General features: G+C 40.8%; 6 protein-coding genes and 1 long non-coding RNA gene across 10 annotated transcripts in view; 5 read left to right on the forward strand and 2 right to left on the reverse strand.

Annotated features, from left to right (window-relative positions):
- LOC139103840 (uncharacterized) overlaps window positions 1-3885 on the forward strand; it is a 38658-nt gene extending 34773 nt beyond the window's left edge. Inside the window, exons 3-4 of the long non-coding RNA XR_011545954.1 lie at window positions 3047-3345; window positions 3459-3885. This is a non-coding gene — a long non-coding RNA (uncharacterized lncRNA). The remainder of the gene's footprint in view (window positions 1-3046; window positions 3346-3458) is intronic.
- A 14-nt stretch (window positions 3886-3899) lies between these two features.
- On the forward strand, window positions 3900-9322 carry LOC139103826 (uncharacterized). Its single transcript, XM_070658878.1, has 4 exons — window positions 3900-4110; window positions 6974-7134; window positions 7781-8321; window positions 8782-9322. The coding sequence occupies exons 1-4, from the start codon at window positions 4093-4095 to the stop codon at window positions 9100-9102; spliced, it is 1041 nt and encodes a 346-aa protein (XP_070514979.1). The 5' UTR covers window positions 3900-4092; the 3' UTR covers window positions 9103-9322.
- A 254-nt stretch (window positions 9323-9576) lies between these two features.
- LOC139103834 (CKLF-like MARVEL transmembrane domain-containing protein 4) lies at window positions 9577-16268 on the reverse strand. Of its 3 annotated transcripts, none has more exons than XM_070658892.1 (6): window positions 16005-16268; window positions 14980-15300; window positions 12691-12845; window positions 12091-12264; window positions 11494-11592; window positions 9577-11232 (listed from the first exon to the last, which is right to left on the reverse strand). In XM_070658892.1, the coding sequence occupies exons 3-6, from the start codon at window positions 12823-12825 to the stop codon at window positions 11098-11100; spliced, it is 543 nt and encodes a 180-aa protein (XP_070514993.1). In that variant the 5' UTR covers window positions 12826-12845; window positions 14980-15300; window positions 16005-16268; the 3' UTR covers window positions 9577-11097. The 3 variants fall into 3 exon arrangements, with proteins under 3 accessions (XP_070514993.1, XP_070514992.1, XP_070514991.1); XM_070658891.1 differs by lacking the exon at window positions 16005-16268 and adding an exon at window positions 15430-15945; XM_070658890.1 differs by lacking the exon at window positions 14980-15300 and having other exon boundaries at window positions 16005-16267.
- A 407-nt stretch (window positions 16269-16675) lies between these two features.
- Window positions 16676-18472, forward strand: Polr3f (RNA polymerase III subunit F). The gene is made up of 4 exons (XM_070658880.1): window positions 16676-17211; window positions 17380-17992; window positions 18075-18236; window positions 18345-18472. Exons 1-4 carry the CDS (start codon window positions 17150-17152, stop codon window positions 18417-18419), a joined length of 912 nt encoding a protein of 303 aa, XP_070514981.1. The 5' UTR covers window positions 16676-17149; the 3' UTR covers window positions 18420-18472.
- A 128-nt stretch (window positions 18473-18600) lies between these two features.
- Window positions 18601-21177, forward strand: LOC139103821 (leucine-rich repeat and IQ domain-containing protein 4-like). Of its 2 annotated transcripts, none has more exons than XM_070658869.1 (6): window positions 18601-19042; window positions 19569-19791; window positions 19860-20107; window positions 20235-20424; window positions 20540-20695; window positions 20789-21177. In XM_070658869.1, the coding sequence occupies exons 1-6, from the start codon at window positions 18800-18802 to the stop codon at window positions 20956-20958; spliced, it is 1230 nt and encodes a 409-aa protein (XP_070514970.1). In that variant the 5' UTR covers window positions 18601-18799; the 3' UTR covers window positions 20959-21177. The 2 variants fall into 2 exon arrangements, with proteins under 2 accessions (XP_070514970.1, XP_070514971.1); XM_070658870.1 differs by having other exon boundaries at window positions 19569-19767.
- A 598-nt stretch (window positions 21178-21775) lies between these two features.
- Window positions 21776-22974, forward strand: Arpc3a (Actin-related protein 2/3 complex, subunit 3A). The gene is made up of 4 exons (XM_070658893.1): window positions 21776-21917; window positions 22242-22418; window positions 22489-22684; window positions 22756-22974. The coding sequence occupies exons 1-4, from the start codon at window positions 21912-21914 to the stop codon at window positions 22908-22910; spliced, it is 534 nt and encodes a 177-aa protein (XP_070514994.1). The 5' UTR covers window positions 21776-21911; the 3' UTR covers window positions 22911-22974.
- Window positions 22975-23061: 87 nt separating this feature from the next.
- Rpl15 (ribosomal protein L15) lies at window positions 23062-25098 on the reverse strand. The gene is made up of 5 exons (XM_070658887.1): window positions 24962-25098; window positions 24457-24637; window positions 24039-24175; window positions 23613-23723; window positions 23062-23366 (listed from the first exon to the last, which is right to left on the reverse strand). The coding sequence occupies exons 2-5, from the start codon at window positions 24626-24628 to the stop codon at window positions 23172-23174; spliced, it is 615 nt and encodes a 204-aa protein (XP_070514988.1). The 5' UTR covers window positions 24629-24637; window positions 24962-25098; the 3' UTR covers window positions 23062-23171.
- Window positions 25099-25132: the final 34 nt, after the last annotated feature.

A 25132-nucleotide genomic window follows, 5' to 3' on the forward strand; every position in this document is an offset into this window, starting at 1 on the left:
TTTTTTTTTTTTTCTTTTTCTTTTTTTTTCCGCGACAGAGAAAAGCTCGAAAACTAGTTTACGAGCTAACGTATCGATAAAAGTATACGACGATCTTTTTCGCTGTCTTTTTTCTTCGGGATGTATGCAAATTTAACCCTTGGATCGTTACGTGTAAAAAGATTAATACGTCTTGCTCGTTGAAAACGCGCGAGCGGCTTCCGAGTCGCGGCAGGGTAAAGTATGTTGCAGCTTGGGGGTGAATACGCCGCGAATCCTGATCTAATCGAGGGAGTCGCGAGGCGCGGAAAGTTTCGCGCTGTCAAAAGTGCCGACGAACTTGGCGACGTCGTTACCGCGAAATCGCGGGACCGCGTAGCGATAACGAAGCGCGGCGATGTCCCGGCGCGACAGCTGGGGACGTCGTCGCGGGACAAATTGATTGACGCAACACCGACAAGTGACAATGCGATACCGCTTATTAATTTAGAATTCACTCCGCGGCGTTATCGAGCACGCGATGCGTGACGGCGGCGGCGGAGTTTCGGACGCTACCTTGAATGCTAAAACGCCGAGGAACGAGCGTTATCGCCGGCGGCGAAGGAGAACAAAAAGCGAGGCTGGACGTTAAATCGTTTCTAATAATAATGTCGTATCTAAATCGGGTAGAGCCAGCGGGAGAAAGTTTCGCAAACGTGCTCGATTCAAATCGGCGGAAAAGAAATCGCGGGCCCGTTCTTCTTTACGCGGAGTTTCGCGATGTTTCTCCTTGGCAACCGCGAACTTCCGGTGGGAGAGGAAGCGTTATCCACTGCGCTCCGATTATTCCATACATCACCTGTTTAGTTCCCCACCCGAGCGACGAGTTCCGAGAACCGGCTCTCGACGCCGGGGACCCTCGACTCTATTATTTTCCAAGCGACGACACGTACGAGGACTGTATTATGCACTTGGGTGTCATTCGGCCGCGACCGCGAGAACGACGACGGGCGGAGGGTGCGCGTTTAGGTGCACTCGCGGTAGGACCCGGTCGGCGAATTTTCCCAGGGCGGATATGCACTCCCGTTGCCCGCCGCGGCTTCGTTCCCCGTCACTTCGCTTCCGCCCTCGGGAATCACAGACGATTAATTACAAAGAAGCGCGCGTATCGATACCGATGCCCGCGACCGTTGGTGCACGGACCGCGCCAGTGCGACGACGACGACCACGACACGTAGAAAAAAGGGATCCGCGGGATCGACAGGGTTTAGGGGGGCGAGGGGGAGGGAACGCGGAGAACCGGTTCCGCGCCGGCCAACAATCCGGCGAGCGTGATCTGTGCCTCGCTCTCGCCACCGTCGCCGTCGCTGACTCGGCCCGACTTCTCCCGCGAGAATGCTCCGGTGCACTACCTACCCACCTACCTACCTACCTACCTATCAACCTACCTACTTACCTACCTACCTACCTACCTGCTCGCTCTGCTTGCCTGCGCCTTCTCGTCTGCCCTCGCCCGCAAAAGGGGCCCTTGCCGCTTTTCACCGAGGGGGCCACAGGCTACCGACGCGAGGATGCGGCGTCTCGCGCGGGAGACCGTCGTACAAATCCTAGTCACACCTAGTCCTAGAATTTATTTTTTTTTTTTTTTTTTTTTTTTTTGCATCACGATTCCTCTCGCGCGAGATACGCGGAAGAGACATGGTGATCCAGCTGAAATTTCGTCGGTATACCGTTAGCGCACTCGATACTTTAATTTTCAAGTAATTGTCCGAATTGCCGTTGGCGTTATTTCTTCGGCAATAAAACTCCCGGTAATATCTTTATGCCGTCGTGAAATTTAAAGGCGATTGAAAGGCACTTGGACTTGAAGCACCGGCCATTTTCTTGCACCACATTCTCTCATCTAGATACGACATTTGCGGCGAAGAGGCGAGAGAGTGCTCCAGCGCGAGACGCAAAAACCTCTGCGGTTTGACGGTGCGTAGTGGCGAGGGGGGGAAGGGATAAAAAAAAAGAGCGGAATGAGCTGAAATTGCATTGAGCCAGGAATTGCAAAAGTCCGGCGTTAAGTAAAATCGTAAAATCTTTCTCTGGCGATTTGTCTCGGCGAGAAATCCGTTTTTCTTCGGAATTGCAATTTTGTATCTTCCGCATCCATCCTTCGATTAAAAAAAAAGGGGAAAAAAAAGAAAAAATCTATTCTTATACGAGAGAACGGAAAGGAATTCCGTATCGTGAAACAATCGCGTTCGATCCGCGTTAATCTCGCGACAATGTCTCTCGAGTCGGTCGAGCGTATCGCGGGCTTGTAATCTCGACGTCCCGCTCTGACATTTTGATGAATCCTCGATGAAGGCTGGGCGCGACGATACGAGCTTTAATGAGCTACGTGGTCCCGGCGTCGCAGGGACCGTCGCGGAGGCCGAGATAAACCGGAGCGCATAGGCGCGACGCGGTAAAACGTCGGGCTGGACAAAAGCCGTCGATTTACGCGTCGTCGAAAAGACTTGGGGCCGGTCGCTTTGTCATTTCTTTGTCGCGCGAACATAATGCCGCGCACCGCGCGCGGCGAAGCGATCGAGTAAGAGTCGCATTCCAACACCGGCGGGATGATAAGCGCATACGTGTGCATTATCATCGTAGTTGCCAGCCGCGGGGATGCGGATCGGTACGGAGAGCCAGCCCGGCTTCTTCGGCCCCGGCACTGACCTTGGACGCGCGAACCTTCCAAGAGTTCGAAGCGCGCCGTAAAGCGAGTCGTTTTAAGAGCTCGCCGGCGGCGCGTTTCGCTTCTTCTCGTCGTCGTCGGCCGGCGGAGAAGCGCAGGGATGTACTCCCCAAAAAAGCGATTACCAGGTCGCTCCAGCAGCAACTGCATCCGCGATGCATCCGAAATTGCGATCGAGTAACGCTTTGCTACGTGAACTTTCAGTCCGCTTCCGCGGACTTTGTACGAATCGGCTTACTAGACTAATAAAACGTGTATTTTACAATTTAATATCTGATAATTAATTAAATTAATAATATAATCGGTAAACGTAGTTTAAATAGTATTAATAGAGTGCTTATTCAAGTATTGTGCTTTCAGGATTTACTTTCCTTCGTAACGAGTCTTCTTACCACTTATTGTGGCTCTGTGGAGAATCTTGCGGTCTACGTAAGCGCGGTGAAATTAAGACAAGGGATTAAAAAAACGTTGCGGTCGAAGAGGATACAAGATACACTTCAAACCTGGGAATATAATAACGCAAACTTGGCACCAGGTGCATCCCAATCCGACTACACTCCTGCGAAAGAGAGTGCAGGACGAGTTTCTAGCAGCTTCAACCAAAGAATACAAAGTCACAAAAAGTTCTAGTCATGCTCTCGTCCGCCGATCGTCTCCCGGTAACGTAAAATTTATTTCGAAAAATACTCCGCTCAAAGTAGCTTATGGAATAAAATACATAAAAGCGTAATGTTACGCGCTATTATAAAGATCTTTGTCATTTTTGTTTCAGGTTGAATTTTTCACACATATGCCTCACGGCAACAAAAGCCGCAAGATTAATGACGCTGCGCGCTTGATAGTCGCAAGATTTCAAGTCATTACCGAGCCATTCATTTGTAATTCCCCTGTCACTTGAAAACCGATTGCGTTTATTAGGCAGGTGTTAACTATCGATGGGCCGAAGTTCAAGACGTCTGTTGTCGAAGCTGAGGAAGACTAAGACGAGAGGGGTGAAAGCACCCGGCGGGCCCAGGCTAATCAAGCTCGCCGCTGGCGGTATTACCGCGGTAACGATAATTGACGCTGAAAATCGCCATCTGCGCGGCATCGATCTCGCGCGATCCTGAGGAGCAGAGGGAACGTCTTCCCCGGGCGATCTCGCGGAGTCATCGAGCGGCGGCTGCCGCAGCGGTGGTGGATGATCGTTTCGCGCCCGCTCGCGGAACACAATTCCTGGACGGCTTCGATGGAAAGTTGGCCTGCGTTGCTGCTGCCCGTCGGCCGTGCCATAGGAATTTCAACGGGGATATAAGTATAAGAACGCGGAGACGGGGAGTCGATCGCGGTAGTGTGAGGCACAAACGCGCCACGGCACCACACCCAGTGTGCCCATCGTCGCGACAACGAGGAACAACAACGGGACCATGCGCGTCGCGGTGATCGTGAGTACCTTATCAGTCGTCCAAGTGTTCTCCGATTGCACGCCACCCTCCCGACTCGCCTCCTCCCGGCCATCCCGCGTAAATCACTTTATTGCGAATTAGACGGAAAGCTAGTTCTTACAGGGTGAAATTTTCTTACCGCTTCTACCCCGCGAAAATGACTCGTTGATTAGGAGGAAATTAAATTTTACTAGCCCACTCAAATCTTCTTCCCTTAAAATTGAAATTAACGTCGCGAATGTTTAAACGTCTTCTTTATTTCGGTCTGTCTCTCTGTCAGTTCTTTTCCCCATATCCCTTTTTTTTTTCGACACCGTTAAACATTTAATTTTATTAATTTTATTAATTTCATTAATTATTTTTATTATTACTGCCGATTAATTTTTTATCATCGTTATTAAAGCTGCTTCTTCATGATTATTCCTTACGTGCTTCCTTGGACTACTTTTTGTAATTTCTAATATAAAGATACTATTATATCGGGATAGTAATATCCTTAAAAGCATTCTAGCAATTACACACTTCGCAAAATGTCGCTTTTACATATTTCCACCGATATATTCTATTACTCGGCGCAATCAAATCTTACGTAATATATCTATCGAATATTTTGATTGCGTAACGTCGTGTTTTATTACAAGCCTATCATAATTAATATCTGTTTGACTCTCTTTTTCGTATCACGTCGCGAAATAAATTACATAACTGTCCAGCAATTTTATCTTTCGATATTACATAAAATTAAGAATAACAGGTTGTTCACGTCTTTCCTTTTTAAAGAAATATCTTCTCCCGCGGCAACTTTTTTTTTTTTTCTTTTTAATTCGTCGCATCGCGAAATCATGCTTAACTTTCTTCCGCGCTTGACCTCACCTGTCTCGATCGCTTTCATCTTTTAACCCTCGAGTGGCACGGTAGGATTTCAGCGGCGTGAGTGGCACCAGGCCGCGCAAGATATTTAAATACTGGCAACACGAGTACGCAGAACCGATAATTCACGTGCATTTTTTAAGCAAAATAGTTCAGTTGACGAGAGCGAGAGAACGGACTGTCGCAATACAATTTGCGCGTGAAACGCGAACGTACGCATTGCGAATATATGTCCATCATTACGAATACGTTCTAGCTTGTCACTTATTTAAATGGGAGGAAGAAATGCAAGGGAAAACGTATAGATGAATACACTTTGCCTTGTAAGTATGTTTACTGTTAAAAAAAAAAAAAAAAAAAAAAAAAAAAGAAAATATTACATCGATTATTTTTCGTACTTATTTTATCGTACGATTTTTCGAATCGTGAAAAATGTAATGCAATTCATTGACGCGGCAGGGAGGGTGGGTTGTACTTTTACGAGGATTTCACCAAGAGCTGGCCGCGTTTGTTCCTCAGCCCTTCGCTTCTCCCTCGCGAAGAACGTGCCCGGGAACTCGCGCGCTCCGGTCGACATTGCAAAGGCCGAAAATCGCAAGTGAAAGCGTATGGCGAGGAAAGTCGCGGACAGATTGCTTTACTCTATTTCACTTAAACCGAGTCGGTGCACGCGTGCTTCGACTCGGAACCGGCGTAAAGAAACGGGCTCGACTAACTTGGCTCGGTCCCGTCTCGCCGGCGGTGCATTCCAACTATCAGCGTTGCGCGTATTGTTAAAATCTGGTCTAACGCGCTATTATCCAGCCGACGTAACTCGGCCAGTTGAAACACGATTGAGTTTGATTCTCGTAATGCCGTGTTACAGCTAGGAAAAAAAAAAAAGGAAAATTATTATTTAACGATCTTCCTGCTGCACGCGCCGCGAATAAAAAATGGAATTAATTCGGGCTCGCGATAAGAATAAAGAACGAAAGCGAGAATAGCCGGATCGGCGAGTGATTTTAATTTCGCGGTTTCTACTTTTCAACGCATTGCGCGTAACGTCCGTCCACTTTTCGCACTTCCCAATCAACTCGCGCCTGGCCCGGCCCGTCGCTTAAATGTCACGCTGATTAAACGGAGTTACGCGCGGCACTTATGCGGGATGCCTGCACCATGTGTAGCACCCCGCGCGACTTAAGGCCGAATCGAAATCACTTTCTCTTTTCTCTCGGCACGAGACGAGGCCGATTTTGCGTATGTATGTACAACGGGGCAGCACCCGGCCGTCGCTCGTTAATGCCGAGCGCAAAACCGGAATAATGCCGCACGCTCTGGAACGTGTTTCGCGTAACGCATTACGATCGTTGCCGTTCATTGATTCCAAACATCTCGATATTGCGCCGATATCTTTCTTTCTTTTTATTTCTTTTTATTTCAGTAATGATTATTATTAGCGGTAGCACGAGAGTATTCGTACTTGAAATCCCCGACGATTTATCGGTGAAAACCCACCAAGAGATTTTAACGACCGTCGTGCGATAAGAAATTATGGGCCATGTATCGTGGATGATTAGCACGCGATTTCAAGAGCGCGATACGTACCAGTTCATTATCACGTTTCCTTCGGGAAAATCACGTCAGGAATCCCGATATGAAACAAGATCTTTATGTACGACTTGATGTAATTACCGCTTGTCGTAATGATCTTTTTTCGGCCGGCCGTTCTCGGTACAGCAGAGAGTCTTTAATTGAACTAGGAACCAACGAGGTATTTTTTTCTTTTATTTAAACGCTCGATTGAACGTTTCGATCGTTAATATCTTATATTCGATTAATATTCCATGGAATGGCAAAACGAAATCGAAAGTGCATAATTAATTTTTACAAGTTTCTTTAAAACGAAAGAATAATAGAAACGACAGCCAGGATATGGCTCGCCGATCGTTTCTTTGATTCTGCAACAGTTTTCGTGCCTGAGGGTGTGATTTGTAATCGAAGCTCTTCTTTTCAGTTGTTGGTGTGCGCCGCCGCGTATTGCACGGCGCAAGAAGGATCGAAGCCGGCGCCGATCCCGATAAGGGCAACTCGCTATCAAAGATTGCCACCCCCACGGCCAGGCGGTACCGGACCGGCGTTCCCTAATCAACGTCTTCGTCGACCGATCTCCTTCAAGTAATTCCTTCATCATTAATCATACAGACATGATTCATTGCCCGTAAAGCTCGGAAAGATTTGATCAATAAGCTCTTCGGGTTTGCTTCAGTAAATTAATTTTGACAAAATTCTTTTCATTTTTCTTTTCACGGAGCGTTTTACGAACGTTCGTAATATTATCTTTGAAGCTTAACGTCGCGATCGTTAATCACCTGCGCGTTTCGGCACGAGCTAACTATCCGAACTATTGGAAAGGTAGGAAAACCAGTTTCGGCGACGCGCATATCTCTGCGAGAGATATTAAATAATTTGAGTTCGACGCTACGTTCGTGTACTTTGTAAGTAGGAAGTGCGAAACTGCCAATGTGCGAAATATATTTGAGAAAAGCGCAAAGTTACGCAATACGGGGTACGAACCTATCGCTCCCGAACGGGCTTGCAAATTGAAACAAGAAAGTCCGAATGCCGTTCCGTGCGAGTGACTCCGTAGATACGTAAATGGACATTTATTTAATGCAAGGTAACCGGTAAGAAGCAAAATAGTCTTGGTATTTTCGCGCATTCCACTTTCTGCATTTTAAACGATAAGGCACTTCAGAAAAATGCAAAATATTTCTCCGTAACGCGCAGACTGTTAATCGCGAGTGTTGGTGTAAAATTGCAGACCCCGGGCAGGGCTTGGAGATGACGCTCCCGGAACGTTACGTCCTTTCCGGCCGAATTTGCCGGTGGGTGGGCCTTCGTTTCCTCATCACGTGAAACCAGTGAACGAGGAACCCGAGGAAGAGGAGAATCTGTCGCGTGATTCCACCCGCGAGGACGAGGACTCGCGAGATCAGAGCCAGGAGGCCAGAAACCAGGACAGCGAAGAGGAACTGAGCGAAGAGGTGCCGCGTACGATCCAAAATCTACCGCGGCCGCTTCCAATAGCCCCTGGACCATCCCTGGCGTACCGATCACCTCAGACGGTGACTCCGAACGTCAGGGTGAGTCCTGCGACACCTCCGCCACCACCGCCGATTCAATATCGCCCTACACCCCCGCCACCGCCGCCTATCCAGTATCGCTCAACACAAAAGCCGACTAAGGCCCCGAGGAAGCAGATCATCGAGGAGATCACGTATCAGCAACCGATCAAGCCGCCACCCAAGCCGGTCAAACCATCTCAGGCTTACGAAATCCGCGGCAAAAAGCCGGTGGCGCAGGTAGATTCACCAAGTACATCCTTTAAAAATGATAGACGTCTACTTATTTCATTAACTTCAACTTGATTCTTTTATCTTATTGTTAATTATTATGCAATTAATGAAATTTATATTTAAATAAAAATATGTTCCTACGATGAATTGAATTACAATCCGAAAGCACGATAAAATTGACAGTTTTGAGATCGAAAGGAGAAAGCCGGAATTATTTGGCCGGCGTGCTCCTTTTTCTCCCGAGATAGCGTCGTATAACTCATAAACGCGGCCAGAGGAAACCTGTTCTCCTCTTATGCAACGGCCCGGTCAAATTTGTGAAATGACAATCCTGTTTTTCACGTGCTCATTATAAACAAGTCATTAAAACCACCTGAGACAATCAGAGAACTTCGAGTAGAGAACTCATTGTTAGTTAGGATTAAATCTTAAGATATCTAATAACGTAATGAATAATATTTTACAGATTATCAGGCGATATCGGCATGACAATGCAGATGGTTCTATTACGTGGGGATTCGAAAACGATGACGGATCGTACAAGGAGGAGACGATCGGCGTGGATTGCATAACGAGTGGAAAATATGGATACATCGACCCGGACGGTATCCGACGCGAATATACATACGAAACGGGAATCAAATGCGACGAGCAAGAACAGGAGGACGAAGACGGCTTTGTAGATTACCAAGAGAACAAGCTAGTGCTTCCGGACGGGAAAACTATAGACCTCTCGTCGATGGGCAAAAAACAAGCGCGCCGGCCTCAGTTCCAATATAGAAATTAAGGGAATCGAGACTCACATTTTATATACTTTCGCCATTGCCCTTGTCGCGCTTAATACATAATTATAAGACGGTAAGAGTATAAGTTTCTTAGGCTAAACTAGATTTAAATAAATTAAAATATCGAAAAGTTAACGACACGAAGAAGGCGTATAAATCTATCTAAGATTATTAAGTGTAAATTAAAGTTAATAAATAAAATAAAATAATAAACCAAGATATTATTAATACCAGCTTAGAATAATTTTATCTTCAAAAACACACTAAACTTAAAGCAATTTTCTATAATATAAATCGCTTAATTTAAATGAATATTTAACCTGAATATTCTTCATACACTACACGTCAAAATGATTGAATAAATACATTTGCAAAAATAACGCGTGAGCTTATTCGTAACATGTCCATAATATTTTACGGACATTTTGACAAAACCCATTCGTTTCGCATTAAAAAGGAATCATTAGCGAACCGAATTTCACATTCAAGAAACAACAATCAATCATTTATTTCGTTGAATACATTTATCGACGTTGAAACTTTATTTCGCCGATCATTATATTATGCATATTTAATATCCACGTTCAGATCTCTGTTAGAGTTAGATCTCTCAAACCTTAAATTATTTTTAATTAGACATTGATATTAGTGTATACCGTATTGTGTACATATCGATGTTGTACCAGAAGATTCGAGCCTGAATGAAGATAATAAAACTAATAAATATATACAGTTTACGTGAATCGTAGGCAGAGTCTATGTCTCTGCAATACATCATAATAAATTATACTCGACTGTGACATAGAGAAAATCTCGTGAGCGTCATCTTGCAAGATTACGTATGCCGAGTAATGCGATATGATTCGATATGACAAATGCGGCAGGTATGTTCCTCACGAGCCAAGTAACGCGTCTATTATTTCGTGTTTGTATACGTAATCACACTACTATACTTTCTTGCGTCCCCTTGTACAATTCGCGTAGTTATACTGCATGCTTGATCCCTCCCCGTGTGTTAAGGGCTTGCAAAGAGCAATGTCGAACAATCTAAGAAATCTAAACGACAGTCTACAAAGACTACGTACGACGACGATAACGAGGAAAAAATTCTCTCAGTATAATTTTCATTTTTGCATACTCTGTTCTTGTTTGCAAACGATCGAATGCAATGGATAGTCATCTTATATAAAAATGTCACTTTCCATTAAATCACTGATACATTCACCTGCTTCTTTAAAATGTAAATTCTTGGACATAGATTTATGAAACCGGAAGTGTCTCGTTAGCAGAAACGTAGAAAACAATTGCTGAAGATAAAATAGACCGATCCGGTTGCGAACAAGAACCTAGAGGATTAAAATAGAACTAGCAGTCGCAACGGCACTCGATATTGCGTTAAAATGCACCCGAGCATCGTCGTTTACCACTACTACGATGCTTGGAGTGTAGTTTTGGTTCCAACAATAATTTAAGATACGGATTCAACAACGTTTACAGACTTGTTACGCATATACATATAAGATATATATATGTACATATACGTACACATACATCATCGCATAAGTAACAGTCGATCGAAAGCAAAAACGCGGCAAATATTATTACAAAATATTAACAATCGTTGTTCGGCGGTGGATAACGCGCGCACGCAGCCGCGTTGCTCTCATCTTGTTAGAATGTAAGTTAATACTAGTGCGTGGTGTAGATTATTGCCATGTTACAGAGTACAAAAAAAAAAGAGACAAAAAGAAAGTCGAGTGTACATACGCGGACATAGATAAACGAGTGTACGCACGTACGTGCACACGGTTCGCACGCGCATCATGTGTGCCGCATTGACGTTCCAAGAGGAACGTATGAGAAAAACGCGCTGAAGTTACAAAAAGGGCTGGCCCCACACAAAGGTAACGATATGTGTCGATCGATCGGCTGTTCCAGTGACAGTCGATCGACCGGAGTGGTCCATTCTGTCGTGGGCCCTCTTCTCTCCTGAATATCTAATACGCCGGACTGGTGACGGTGGACACTTGTTTCGGCGTGTGCTGGCCCTGCGCCAAAGCTCCGCTCTTCGCTGCTTTAAACTTCAGCCAGGCGTCGTAGCCATACACCACCATTGCGCAAAACCCGAAGAACTACAGATAGATTTCAGTATTATATACACCGCAAAGCGTATCATTTGACTACTACTTCAAAGTAACAAAAGCTGAGCATCAAAAACCTCTAATAGGCAAACTAAATTTTATAAACTATTTTTTTAATATTACTTTACGGCTATTTAGGTATCATTTTTGGTTTTTACAAAATAATTGAAATATCTACCGATTTTCTAACACTTAAATTAACATAGAACGGAACAAATGATATGCCCAAAGGATCATAAACAGAATTCTTACCGCGGCAACCCCAAAAGCCTCCGTATAACGTGCGTAGTCGGCTGCGAGGGAAGCGGCCAGTAAGTAGAAAAGGGTCCATATTGTGCAGAATATAAATTCCTGAAATACACCAAATTTCGACATTTCGATGCATAATGAACAGTAAATGGTAATAAAGAAAGTTTAAGCGCAGCTAAGTTTTATTAAAACGTGCAATTTGTTAAAGTACCACGCGACATTAAGGCACGCGCCTACATAATGCCACACGTAATCTCGATATTTTTAAAAGGTCAACCTGATTATTAACGATCTTCGGTTTAACATCGACTGCGACTGCTCTCGTTACGTCGCGATCGATCGCTCACCCGTGAGCATAAAAGTCCAAAGCGGCAAGTCAATTTTTACATTCCTACGCATGTAGAAACTTTCTAGCAGGCTTTCACTCCCCGTTCTTGTTACATATATCTATATTATACTGGTATTATCGAATGCAACCTGTTTTCTATGCTACTTATTTGTTCTTATAGATGTTTATTTTAAACGCAAAGTAAGATAAAGAGCCTTGCAAACGAGAGACAGCTGTTTCATAGCGAGCTACGGAAACGATTATTAACTTACAATTTTAAGCCAAGGGATTCTGGAAAACTTTTCTACAATGTGGAACAGATAGAGAACGAGCAGTATGCCCGTGAACCAGAAGCCACCCATGGCCACGGTATTGAACCATCCTCCCCGGCTATGGTTGCTGTGAGTCGACACCGTTATGCATATAAAGCCCAAGAGGTTTAATACCTGAAAGAAGACCCGGGCGCGATTATCATTCATGAAAATTCTCTGCTGCGCAGCTGAGCGAACACGCATTGTGCACAAATACAAAGCCCGACGGTTCTTGCAACCGTCGTGAGAGATTTAAGAATTCATTATAGCTCGTGACGCAACTTGGACGCTTTATACCGGCAGTCGTAATCCTAATTCACGGTAGACACAAGCACATTTTGTAGACGATAGTTGAGGTAATGTATTTAATCGACCCAGTCAAAAATGGTCTTAACAATTTTCCAGGGATCTTCTCGATAATTCTTTTTATTAATTAAAATAGTAAGAATTTGCTAAATTTTTTTTTTATTAATTAATCGACTTTTAAATCGAGTGTTAAAATTATTTTTCAGAATAAAATTGCTATAAAATTGTGCGAGTGAAGAATAAATTCGTACTCACCACTTGGACGATTTTTAACATGCCAGGATATGTTCTCGCATAGGATGGATCGAATCGCACGTTAGGCTGAGTCGTCGTGGTGGTAGTCGTCACGGTGGTCGTGGTGGTGTGCTGCCCCGGGAAACCTTGATCCATCGTCTTGGGTTATTCTAAAACTGTAACGCAACAACAACATGTAGTACACAATGGTGCTTGCTTTGCAAATCGCCGCTATCGAGAGATCCGATATACGCGAGAAAGGCGGCGATTTCTCTTAAGGGTGCGTCACGTGCGGTTGACCGAGCATCGACCGAGCCGCGCGAATAAAATCGCTCAGGAATTATTAAATATGGACCTTAAAATAAAGCCCACCGCTTGTGACGTTTGTCGAACGCGCGAGCTCTCATATGCGAGACACGTCGAAGCGAATTCGCGTCTTGAAAAGAGCTCCTCTCAAATCTTTCTTCTTCCCGAGGTTTTCATTTCGAGAACTGAATAATCTCAGGTTCCTGACAAGAATGGAAAAGCTAGTGAGCGATATACTTTCGAAACTGGCTGCTTGAGATGCAAAATAATTTTTGCATAAAAAGAAAAAAAAAAACAGCCGGGAGAGACGTGCTTATGCAACTTGCACATAAGGGATGTAGGAAAAAATAGCACATGCTCTGATATTTACTATCGTATCCAGTACTATCGATTGCGTTTGAGCGACTTGCCAGTCTGGTTATAATTAGATGCATGAATCGCAAATATGCATATTTCGTGCATTATTATTTTAACCCTTTAATTGTCGAGCTATTTTTCGTAATAAATAAATCGATACATGCTATTATGAGAGAAACTAATATAAAATAACTAATTTATGCTTAATTAAAATATATATCTATGTGCATATAAATAAAACATTATTTTAAAGTAATATTAGAGACTTCAGATATAAATTGAAATATTAATAATAATATCAGAGCACGTTTTCTTTGTCTTATCATTAGATTTTTTTTCTATATTTAATTTTATCGATCATTCGTTTCCCCTTTTAAAAACTTTATGCAATAAATAATATTATATAATAAAATAATCCAGATAAATATAAGAGTTTCATTGGCATTGACCAAAATGACGTCTCTTCTAATTCGTGATTCTTTTTAGGTTCCCACAATTAACGCTCATTAATACGAGATCAGATAGCGCGAGAAAATAGCGAAGGGAGAATGCTGGTCGCCGGAGATGTGCGCCGTGTCGAGGGACAAGAGGGAAAATGAAAACGCGGATCGATTGCGAGAGCTATCGTGCAGGCGTAAAAGGCGTAAACGTGTTTGCGTCGGCGATAACGACGCGATTGATTGACGCGTCTGGATTGTGCCTTCAGTCTCGACATTACCGAAATCGTTCGTTTCGCATCGAAAGGACCAGGATGAAAATCTCTTTATTTTATCTGGACGGATCTTAAAGAGAAAATGTTCCGAAGCGGTGCCGTCCACTGGAGAAATGGGCTTCTCAAAGACACTTAGAGATTCGGGTTAGAGACCGCGGCGTCTCGCCTGTTATGTCACTTGAGATGCGTGCCACGGGAATTACTTAATCTTGCAGCGTGAGGTCATCCCGACTGGAAATAGACGGTGACAGTTCTCTTGTAGTAGAACGACAACGCGAGGTGCAATCCCGTACACGTGGTCGTTAAAACCTTCCACAAAGCGGGAAAATGGAACAAAAGCTTCCACAGATTCAACAAATGCCGCGTTTGATCGAGCGTTCATAACGCGTCACGTCGTCTTCGAGCTCTAAAATCATGAAAATTTATTATTATCTTATTAACAAATGTATTATTTTGCAATAAGAGACGAGCTTTTCAACTAATTTAATTAAATTAATCTAGCGCGTATGTGGAGTTAGTTAAAAATTAATTTGTTGAATATTCAAGATTTAGAGAAAGAAAATTCGCTTCTAATCGAAACCTTGTATTAAATTATTAATGATTAATGACCGTCTATGAATTCCATGTTTCATATTTCATCGATGAATCCTCTTGTATTGTTGCTCATGCTTCACAAGCAGAACGCGAGTTGCTTCTACCGTCATCGGTTTAAAATTATAGTGCGATTTATCCCAGGCAGTACAGCTTCACGGAAATGGCGATCGATTCAGGCGGCAGAACCTCTTGCCGCGATACTTTATCTAACTGTACAATTCATGCCTACAATCCAGCAAGTTAATCCTCCGTAACGGAGTTTTTTCAATTTATTAAAAAGAAAAAAAAGTAATTCAAATAAATAAATTGGCTGAGTAAAAATAAAAAATTGATCAAATTACCAAGTTACTTAATAGGTTCAGGTGCACGGCGAAACTTGAAGCCACGTGGGTGTTTTAGAGGCGTTAATCCAGGATTAAGTTAATTGAATTTTGACCAAGCGCAGTTCACCCAAAGCGAGAACCGCGGATCGAAGGTGCGGGATCGCGTCTCATCTCTCGACTGGAAGGAAATATCTCGGCGGGAGGTGTTGTGAAGATGGAGTGCATGCAACGTGGGTGGTGGAGAACTATCATTGTTGTCGCAACCAGACGAATCTAATGACACGCCGAGAGACCACGGAACTCTCTGCCAATTCTCTTTAGAATTAAATTTGAAATAATCTGAAATTTCATAAGAATAGGTATAAATTTAACGGGGAAAAAAAAGAAAAAAGAAAAAAAAGAAATTAAATGTACAAAAACAGAAAAAATATATACATATATGTATATATAAACGAAAGAAGCACACACCTTAAGCGTTACGGAGCAATAACGATGACCTAGACCTTTAAAATAGAACTACGTGCGTGCTGAAAAATTTCAAGGATCGCTATGCGGTTAATACAATTATCTCTGATTAATCCAATATCGTCTTAAGGAATGTTAACAATTGCAAGATGCGTCACGCGTGCATAATCTCGATGACGATCGAGCGGTCAAGCTGCTAAGTAAACAAATCTGAAATGTTGCCCAAGAGAGGAGTCTTTTTACCACGACGGATCTGTCCACAGCGACCTCGCTCATTCATTACCGCTCGCGCGGGGAGCTACGCCCCGCGTCGTTCTCTCCCACACTCGGAGGCAGAGGGGAACGGAGCGGGACGGCGTCTACGCGATTACGCGACTACGCGTCGAATTAGCGGTCGACTATCGACTGGCTGCGCGGCGCGGCGCGTACGAGGACGCGGAATGAATGACTTCCAACCTCGCGGGATCCGCCGAGAAATCGAGGACGCGCTCGCCGATTCCGCCGCGCTCACGTCGGCATCACGCGCGGCGCGCGTCGCAGAAGCGAATGTCGTCGAAGCCAACGAACTTTCTTCTTACCTGTTCCACCTGTTACTGCTCCTCTTCGGCGCTCTTTCCTCCACCCGGCCGCCCCGCTTGTCGTCCTTTCCGCGAGTCGCGTCGCGCCTCCACTCTCGTCTCTTCACACGGCGAAGCTCGGATTCCACCAGCTAACTTTCGGAGAGCAACCAATATTCGCGATCGTTCGCTTGAATCAGAATCTCCACTCCGCGTCCCGGGCGTCCCGGCGTGTGTCGCGCGACGTTTCCCCCTCTGTTCACCGGCCTCACCGCCTCCTGCCGATCGTTTCTGTCGGGATAACCTTCGACTACGCGGAAACAAGATCTAGGCAAGATGGTAGCGTCGATGGAGATTTTTCACGAGCCTCGTGAGCCCGCCACCGTCGGCAAATGGCTGCAGTTGTCGCAAATCTGATTGGCGCGTAATCCTATAATAATGTTTAAACTTAACAGTAAGATAAAAAGATTTTGTACTGATTATAATTTATATTTTATATTTTGTAATTTATATTATGAATAAACTGCCATATATTATATATATATAAAGGTGTTTTTTACTGCCTTTGCGGGCTACACCCTATCAAAGCGTATCTCGTTTCCGCCAATTCTCCAAGATTTCTCGCCGCGAAAACTCCGAAAACGCTACGAGAAATCTCGGAAAGGGGCTGCGACCGTGTCACCTCTTTACTCCTTCTATGTTCCTTACACTTCTCTAGCTTTTTCAGAGCTTTTGCGGCGAGAAATCTCGGAGAATTATCGGGAACGGGCAGTGAAAAACACCTTTATATATATAATATATGGCGATAATTGCCGGCGACTTCGCGAAAGAGTAGAACAGAGTGTATACCTCTGACCTTTTCTTCTATCCGACGGCAGCCGAAGCGCTGGCTTCACACGGACGAGCCTTTGTACCTGTATGCGTGGAAGCCGCGATTCCAAGTTGGGCTCTCTGTTCTAACCCACTTCTAACCTGATCAATCCAGATGTATGTAATATGTATATATTAGTATATATTAGAAACAGTCAGAAACAGTGTCGCAGACTTGTATATACATACATACTCATACATTAATGTGATCTATATTAATCACTTTATTCAAGTAAAAATAAAGATATAAAACTGTTTGCGGAACAAAATTATTTTATTTTTATGTTTTATTTGCGATGGAGGGTGATGAACAGTATCCGAATACCAGCATACATGGACCTGAAACGATTGAGCAAAAGTATGTAAATTTGTCTAATCATTTTCTTGCTTTCTATGTTATATATATTTGTTCTTTTTTTTTATTATATTGAGATATAAAACTGAAAGCAATTAAATTTAACTGCATCATGTTATATAGTTTTTATTGCATATATAGAATTATTATTCCTTATTCCTTTTCTTACAGAATAATTACCCTTGCAAGAGAAAGACCTAAAGGTATTTCAGATAAGGACTTAGCTACTGAAATACCTGATTTACAACCAGTTCAAAGAGCTCAGATTATCAATAAGCTTCTGTCCCAAGGATATTTTGATCTTTTTAAACAAGCAGGTTTATTGTTTTATCGTTTAAAAGACCCAACAAAACTTGCTAAATGTGCTGACAATGAAGAAAAAATAGTATACAAAATTATTGAAGAAGCAGGGAATAAAGGAATATGGACTAGAGATATAAGATTCAAGTCTAATTTAATGCATACTCAATTACAAAAAATTTTGAAAAGCTTAGAAACAAAAAAATTTATTAAAGTTGTTAAACCTGTAGCAGCAAGTAAGAAAAAAGTATATATGCTGTATAATTTGGAACCAGATGAATCTGTAACTGGTGGTGCCTGGTATCAAGATCAAGATTTTGAAACAGAATTTGTTGATGTATTGAATCAGCAGTGTTATCGATTTTTGGAACAGAAAAGAGAAAAAATGAAAAGTTGTAATGCTGGACCTATTGCTGCAAGAAATATGACATTTGCTTCTTCTAAAGAAGTATGGAAATTTATTTCGGATTTAGGAATAAGCAAGGTAGTATTTTTTCTATATTAAAAATTTTTTTCTTTATTCTGTGTCAGTAAAAGCTTGTTAAAGATTAATTATATTTTCACAGGTAAAATTGTCGGTAACTAACATGGAAATGATTTTAAATACTTTAGTTTATGACGGTAAAGTTGAGCGAATACTTGCAGGAGACGGTAGTAATTTATATAGAGCAATTCAGACTTTATTGAACTCACCTGGATTAATTAGAACTCCTTGTGGTTTATGTCCAGTAAGATATATTATACATTATGTATTTATTAGCACCCTTTGTATGTGTGCTTAATTTAATTTAATTTTTTGAATTATTAAAAATATTTAAACATTTCTCGCTTTTTAGGTAAGAAGACAATGTCAGGACGAAGGCCCTATCACATCTATTAAATGTCAGTATATCAGAGAATGGTTAGAATAACTATTTCAAAGATACTTAAGTTTTCTTAAATAAATTTTAAATATTTAAATATATCCTTGTAGACAATTTATAAATTTATCCTAATATATATATTTACATCTAAACGTTAAAAATATTAATATTGGTATTAAATACTTGTAATGAATTAAATATTAGTTAAAATATTTATTTATGCACATGGAGAGTGCATTTATTTACGCAGCAATCAGTAGTTGCTGCACTAATTCAGAATTTATCTCGTTCTTTCTTTTTTTTAACGTGCAAGAAAATAGGTAACCTCTGAATTAATGCAGTAACTGCGCCGACTACTGCGTAAACGAATGCATCCAGTGTAACCGAACGTAACTAAGAAGTTACTTAGGTAACAGATAAACACGATAATGGTTGCAATGCAATTATTATTCTTTTTACGAGTACCGCCCGTTCTCCTTAATATGTCTAAGGATATTGCTGAAAGCCTTCTCACACGATATTACGGAATTTCCAAAGATCAGAAAGCAAAAACATTGCCATCGATTCAGGAATGCCTAGACAACGGAAAGAACGAATGTGATAAATTAATCTGCGAGCAATCGACCGTAGAAAGAAACGACAATGGTATATCCGAGGGTACGAGAGTGCAGGTGCGAATTTTTATTCGGCTTTATTATTATCAGACACAATTTATTTGAGCATTGCAGTAATTAATATTAATGCGTTATAATTGATTGCTTAATTTTGATACATAGAAGCGGTAGATTCTATTTTAAAACATATACAGGATATTCCAGGGTGATCCGACCAAAGAATCAATCGAGGATAAGTAGGTCTTTTAGAGACGAGTAGAAAAGTCATATCATTTTATAATATTGTCAATCGTTATTGAGGAAAAAAAAAATTAATAACGATTGACAATTTTATAAACTGATACAGGATTTTTCTACTTGTGTGTAAAAGAACTATCTATCCTCAATAAGTTCTTTGTTTGGACGTAAAGATTGAGCCGGTGATTTGGTGGTAAGATGTAACATGCGGGTGAGATAAACAAGACGTTGCGAATCGCTTCCTTATCACGCCTGCACCTGAGTTCTATCTGCTATTAAAAATAAAATATGTTGGTTTGGAATATCCTGTACGTACGTACATGCAAGTTTAATATTGTGCACATAGGAAAATGATATTGAAAACGAGAAAAAGAGTTCTAAAGTTAACACATTAGCGAGATCCTCACGAGCGTTAGAATGGGAAAATCTTGATAATGAAGAAATTTCGTCTAAATTTGATGATATTTTAGAATTAAATACAAGTAATTTATACGAAAATACATATATCTCGCCCGACGAAAAAACGTATAATCTCGCAATATGCGGTAAGCCTACCTCTACTTCTCTAGGTAAGTACAAATATAAATTAAAATGCAGTTATAATACATACATTTTAATGTCTTTGTCGTATGAAAAGGTCTGGAAGATACCGAAGGAAACGATTCATACCTTTCGCTTAGTGAAGACGCATTGCTAGACAGTGCTTCAGATGTTTCTTCAACAGTGGGGAACAAAAAACTGCAGACAGCTGCGATTACATTTATTCCGCCTTCCACGCCGCCGCCAAGTAGAACCTCGGTATACAACAAGCAATTTATAGATTTAACGAACACTGGACTCACGGTACTTCCTATCGAAACGATTGAGAAATATTCGACGATACAAGTACGCTGATAATTCTCAACATAAAAAAATATTAAATTCAGATATCGTTTGAAGCACGGTAGTTTCTTGTTGAATTATCAATAAAAAAATTTTTTTCATGCACGAGTTTAATTTAATTTAATTTTAGATGTTGTATCTGGAAAATAACAATCTCTCCGAACTTCCTGAAAAGCTTTTCGTTGCCCTACAACATTTACAGTGGCTGGACGTTCGAAATAATCTATTGACAAGCCTACCTACGAGCATTAAATCGCATTCCTCGCTAGAAACGATTTTGTTGCAAGGAAATAAAATTGAAAAATTGCCATTAGAACTCTGCAAGTGACTTTTTATGCAGTCAGACATATAATAATTATTTTATTAACTGTACTATTTTTAATTCACATTGTATTATTTTTTTTTATGTATAATAATTGTTAATTTTCATTACAGGTCTGGTGCCGAATCTTAAAATTCTCAATGTAGCACATAATCCTATTGTTGTACCTCCAAAGGATATTATAGCTCTCGGATTTTTTAGTATTCTTAGTTATCTCCGGTCTGAATGGAACAAATTGCATCCGAACAAGCCCATAACGTTCGTGAAACGTGAGAATCTCAAACTTTAATTGAATATTAAAATAACCGGCAAAATAAATTGCTGTAATCAACAAATTAATTAAAATTAAATAAAATTTTTAGAAAAAATTGAACCACAGGCGTCAACGATTTTGTGTTATCGATCTCCGCGTAAGAAGCAATGGAAATTATCAAAGTGTTCACGTCAAATATCAAAAGGCACGAATGATGTCGACAATGGACCGTTCAACGATTCTATGATCGGCAGAAAAAGTAGAGTTAACAAGCCCTAGCAATAGATACATACATTAACAACATGCATAATAATTAATTAGAAAATTTAGTAAATAGTATTAGAGTTACACGTAACAATAGTGCAGCGGACTCTCATTGCGTATCATGTGCACGAAATTTTTTGATGAACTTACTTTAAGCAATAAGCAGTTTTCGCCGTCTTTTTCATAGCTCCTGTCGATCAATAAACGCGTGGAAGTATCATGCACGAATTTTAATTCTCCTCGATCACTGATATATCCATTTTCGCCAGTATAGAGCGTCGGATAAATTAAAATTGCATTTGCCGATAAGATTATTAGATCCCGAACAGGAAATTGAGCCGCCCATTGTTTTCTGTCGAAAAAAAAAAAAATCATTAAATGCATATTAAGATTCGTCAATGTTTTATAACAAAAATAAGTTATACGATCGATCGTCAAGTCATATTTCTCGATTTGAGAACGGATATTGATTATTTTACATACTCAGGATGTGTATTTGAAAGAACGGGAAGAAATTCGTCTACGGGAATTAATTTTTTAAGAGGCGTAGGCTACGCGATCAGTTTCTTCGCTCCGCTTTTCGACGAGACGTAACCCAGAGTCCAGTGACTGTATTCCGCTCGCGTCAAGAGCTTGGATCTTTCTACAAAATTTTCTGATCTCGCTTATCTCTTTCTTCCTCGATAACTAAAATGAATGTCGCTCCGGTTTATGGTAAACGACGGTCTGAATGTTATACGCGTCTTCGACGTGCTTGAGCGAGAATGGTTGAGATGGCGCGGATCTTGAAATCAATTTTCGATGTTTATATTTTAAAATTAAACAGCGCGGCCTGCTGCCGCCCGTTCGAACTAGACCGTCACTGTGTGCTCGTTCCGTTCGGTCCAATGCTTTGACGTTTCGAGGCACGTAATCGACGTGCCCGTCCATTCGGATAATTACTGTTACGCTATTAAACCGCCGCCGTTATGCCTGTAAGTTCTTGTACCTTGCGCCAGCACGAGCGAATAAAATTTCATCGTAAACGGAACATCGCAGGGCGTTACCCGTTTGACATAACCAAAGTGCGGCATCGCTTTTCTTTTAAAGTTAACTTGCACGGTTGTTCCCTATTTCCGTCGACTGTTCCTGAAATTAATATTCTTACTTTACTTTCGCATACAAATTACGTTACATGGATTACAAAAATCAGTCTTGAATATAAAATAATATAAAGCAAGGATAATTGTGGAGTTTGCGAGCAACTAAATGAGTCATCGTTCGGCGTCCCTTGCTTACTTGTTGCTTAAATATTTCAGGCGTATCATTCAAGTTTTACAAAAAGCCATGGCACCATCGGAAACATGGCATTATTGCCGATAAAAACCACATTCAGAGGTCCGGCACCTCCTTTCAACAACAAGGAACAAGATATCATCGACGAGGCATTATATTTCTTCAAGGCAAACGTGTTCTTTAGGACTTATGAGATTAAGGTAATATATTTAAAGATACAATTCTATCGCAAAGCATATAACTCGGTATTAAGTTGCACATTTATTGCAGAGTGAGGCTGATAGAGTTTTAATCTATATTACTCTATTTATTACCGAATGTCTAAAGAAATTACAAAAATGTGCAACTCAACCTCAAGCTATGAACGAGATGTTTTCCCTTGCCATCTCTAAATTCGACATTCCTGGTGAAGCCGGGTTTCCTTTAAACTCTGTATATGCTAAACCAAGCAGCCCTGCAGAAGCTGGCAAGTATACAACTTAGGAAATATAAGTAATACAGATTTTATACATATTTATACATGATTTTTAATTCTAGATCTTATGAGACAATATCTTCATCAAATCAGACAAGAAACGGCCGTTAGAATTGTTGAAAAAGTATACGGAGAGGATGGGAAACCAAGCAAATGGTGGCTCTGTTTTGCGAAAAAGAAATTCATGGACAAGTCGCTATCCGGACCTGGTCAATGAATTTTTTTCCTTCATATTGTTTCAAAAATTGTGTATAATTAAAAAATAAACTGGTTAAAAAAAATTGTGTTTCGTATTTTCAAACTTTTCACAGAAAATTTTTCGCAAATTTACACAGGGAGACAGAGTAATACCTTCAAAACTTTCCAAGTTTTACGAAAGAGATTTTTATTTTTTTTACAAGATACACCATGATATTGATACAACATAATGCGTAGCAATAAAATGATGTATCTTGCAATGAAGTGACAAACAAAATAATTAACGCTTCCTGCGGAGAGACAGCGTGTTTCGTCTCTTCCAAGCCGCACGGCGTGAACCACCAATTGTTTGCGAATACCGATGCCCTTTACCTAATCCACGCGAACTTCTACCGGCGGAGGTCTTACCACGAAGTTCACGGTGCTTGTGCACTGCATTGCAAACCCAATTTACCTTAGGATCGTTACGAATTGCCTGAAATAAAAAAAGATGTTGAAAATCCATGACAAATAAATATTAAAGAGAGGAATTTTTAATTTAATTTTATTTTCAGACATCCAAGGAAGATAACGAATCATGTGATTAGTCATTGGTGATATATATATGTCATCATATTATCAAATATAAAAATAATTCAATAAATATTAATTCGTGCATATAATAAAAAATAATTTTACTGTTTAAAGTTAATAAAAGTTGCAAATTGATTTGAAATATTACCTTGTGAGCAGGATCGATCAGAATAACTTCATAGTATTTGTATGAAGAGTCCTGAGCTACCCAGTAGCTATTCAGTACTCGCAATCCTCCACAATGACGACCCACGCGTTCCTGAAAAAAAAAAAATGTTAGTAAAAAAAATTTAGCAAAGAAAAAAAAATAGTAGCAGCTTCAGACATTAAAAAAAAAAAAAACCAATAAATATTATTAATTACAAGGCTTGGCATTAAAAAAAAAAAAAATTTTATTTAAAATTCTGTTAAATTAATGTTAATTAATATTGATGAAGCTCTAAATTTGGCATGTTTAAATTCAGAAAGTACAGCTGTTTCCCCATTTTATTGTAAGAGTGGTGCATGGTACAGTTCATCATAATTTCGAAAATTCTTTTAAATAAATTTAATTTGATATATTCCAATATCTTACCTCTGCTACAGATTGTAGTTTTCTTGTTGGTTTCAACTGATTGACACCATGACTTTTAGGTTTGCCATATGTGGCACCCTTGGGAACAGGACGTTTTCGTCCACCTCGGCGTACACGAATTCTAAAGATAACAAAGCCTGTAAAAAAATAAAATATTATAGATTTTTTCAAATTTACAATCATACTTACATATATGTAAATTTTTCAATTATCAGTACATAAATAAGGGTTATCCTCATATCTTTCTTTACAAAATGATAAGAGTGGTGCATATAGCTCATCATTTAACATTTACATAAAAATTCTCAAAATTTGTTTTAATGCTAATAGCAATAAGGCAGTACAATTATAATGAAAAATTTATATCACTCCACAAAAATATATTTTCTACACTAGGCAAGTAATGATAGATTTTTACCTTGCTTGGCTTTGTAGCCTAAACGACGGGCCTTATCTGGTCTAGATGGTCTGGGGGCACGATGCAGCTTAGTCATTTGGCGATACTGCCAGCATCTGACGCGCAACAAGAAGCGTAGCACATCGCTCTGCTTCTTACGATACAGCTCTTGCATATACTTATACGCCCCCATTGCGAAACCCTAAATACAAATAAGCAGACAGTTAAACAATACACAATCCGTAAGTCTCAATTAAAAATATCTCATCCGCGCGATTCTATTTTTCATTCTTCAACAAAACTGTGCATGCGTTATTTCTGTGCATGCTTCGCGAAGCGCGTTCGAAGCCTCTTCGAGGTTAATGTTTCGACTGCGACAAATGTGACAAAATGACGAGTACGTTTATAAAAAAATATGAAAGGATTCTGAAACTGGATAGCTCGATTAACAATCTGTCTGCATTTTAATACTTGTAAAATGTCCGATGTCTACAATAAACAGCGATTTACAGTACGAATCACTCACCCCACACGAGTTACAACAGAAGAGAATCCCGATCCGGCTTTCGTTGCTGAAGCCACTTTACAAGATGGCGCGATGTCACGTCATTCACAGAGACATCTGAAACGAGAGCCAAACTACGTTAACGAATATTATTTCCGTCGGTATCCGTGACAAAATAACAAAATATATATT

The sequence above is a fragment of the Cardiocondyla obscurior genome, linkage group LG07, assembly GCF_019399895.1.
Source record: "Cardiocondyla obscurior isolate alpha-2009 linkage group LG07, Cobs3.1, whole genome shotgun sequence".
In the NCBI taxonomy this organism is placed as follows: Eukaryota; Metazoa; Arthropoda; class Insecta; order Hymenoptera; family Formicidae; genus Cardiocondyla; species Cardiocondyla obscurior.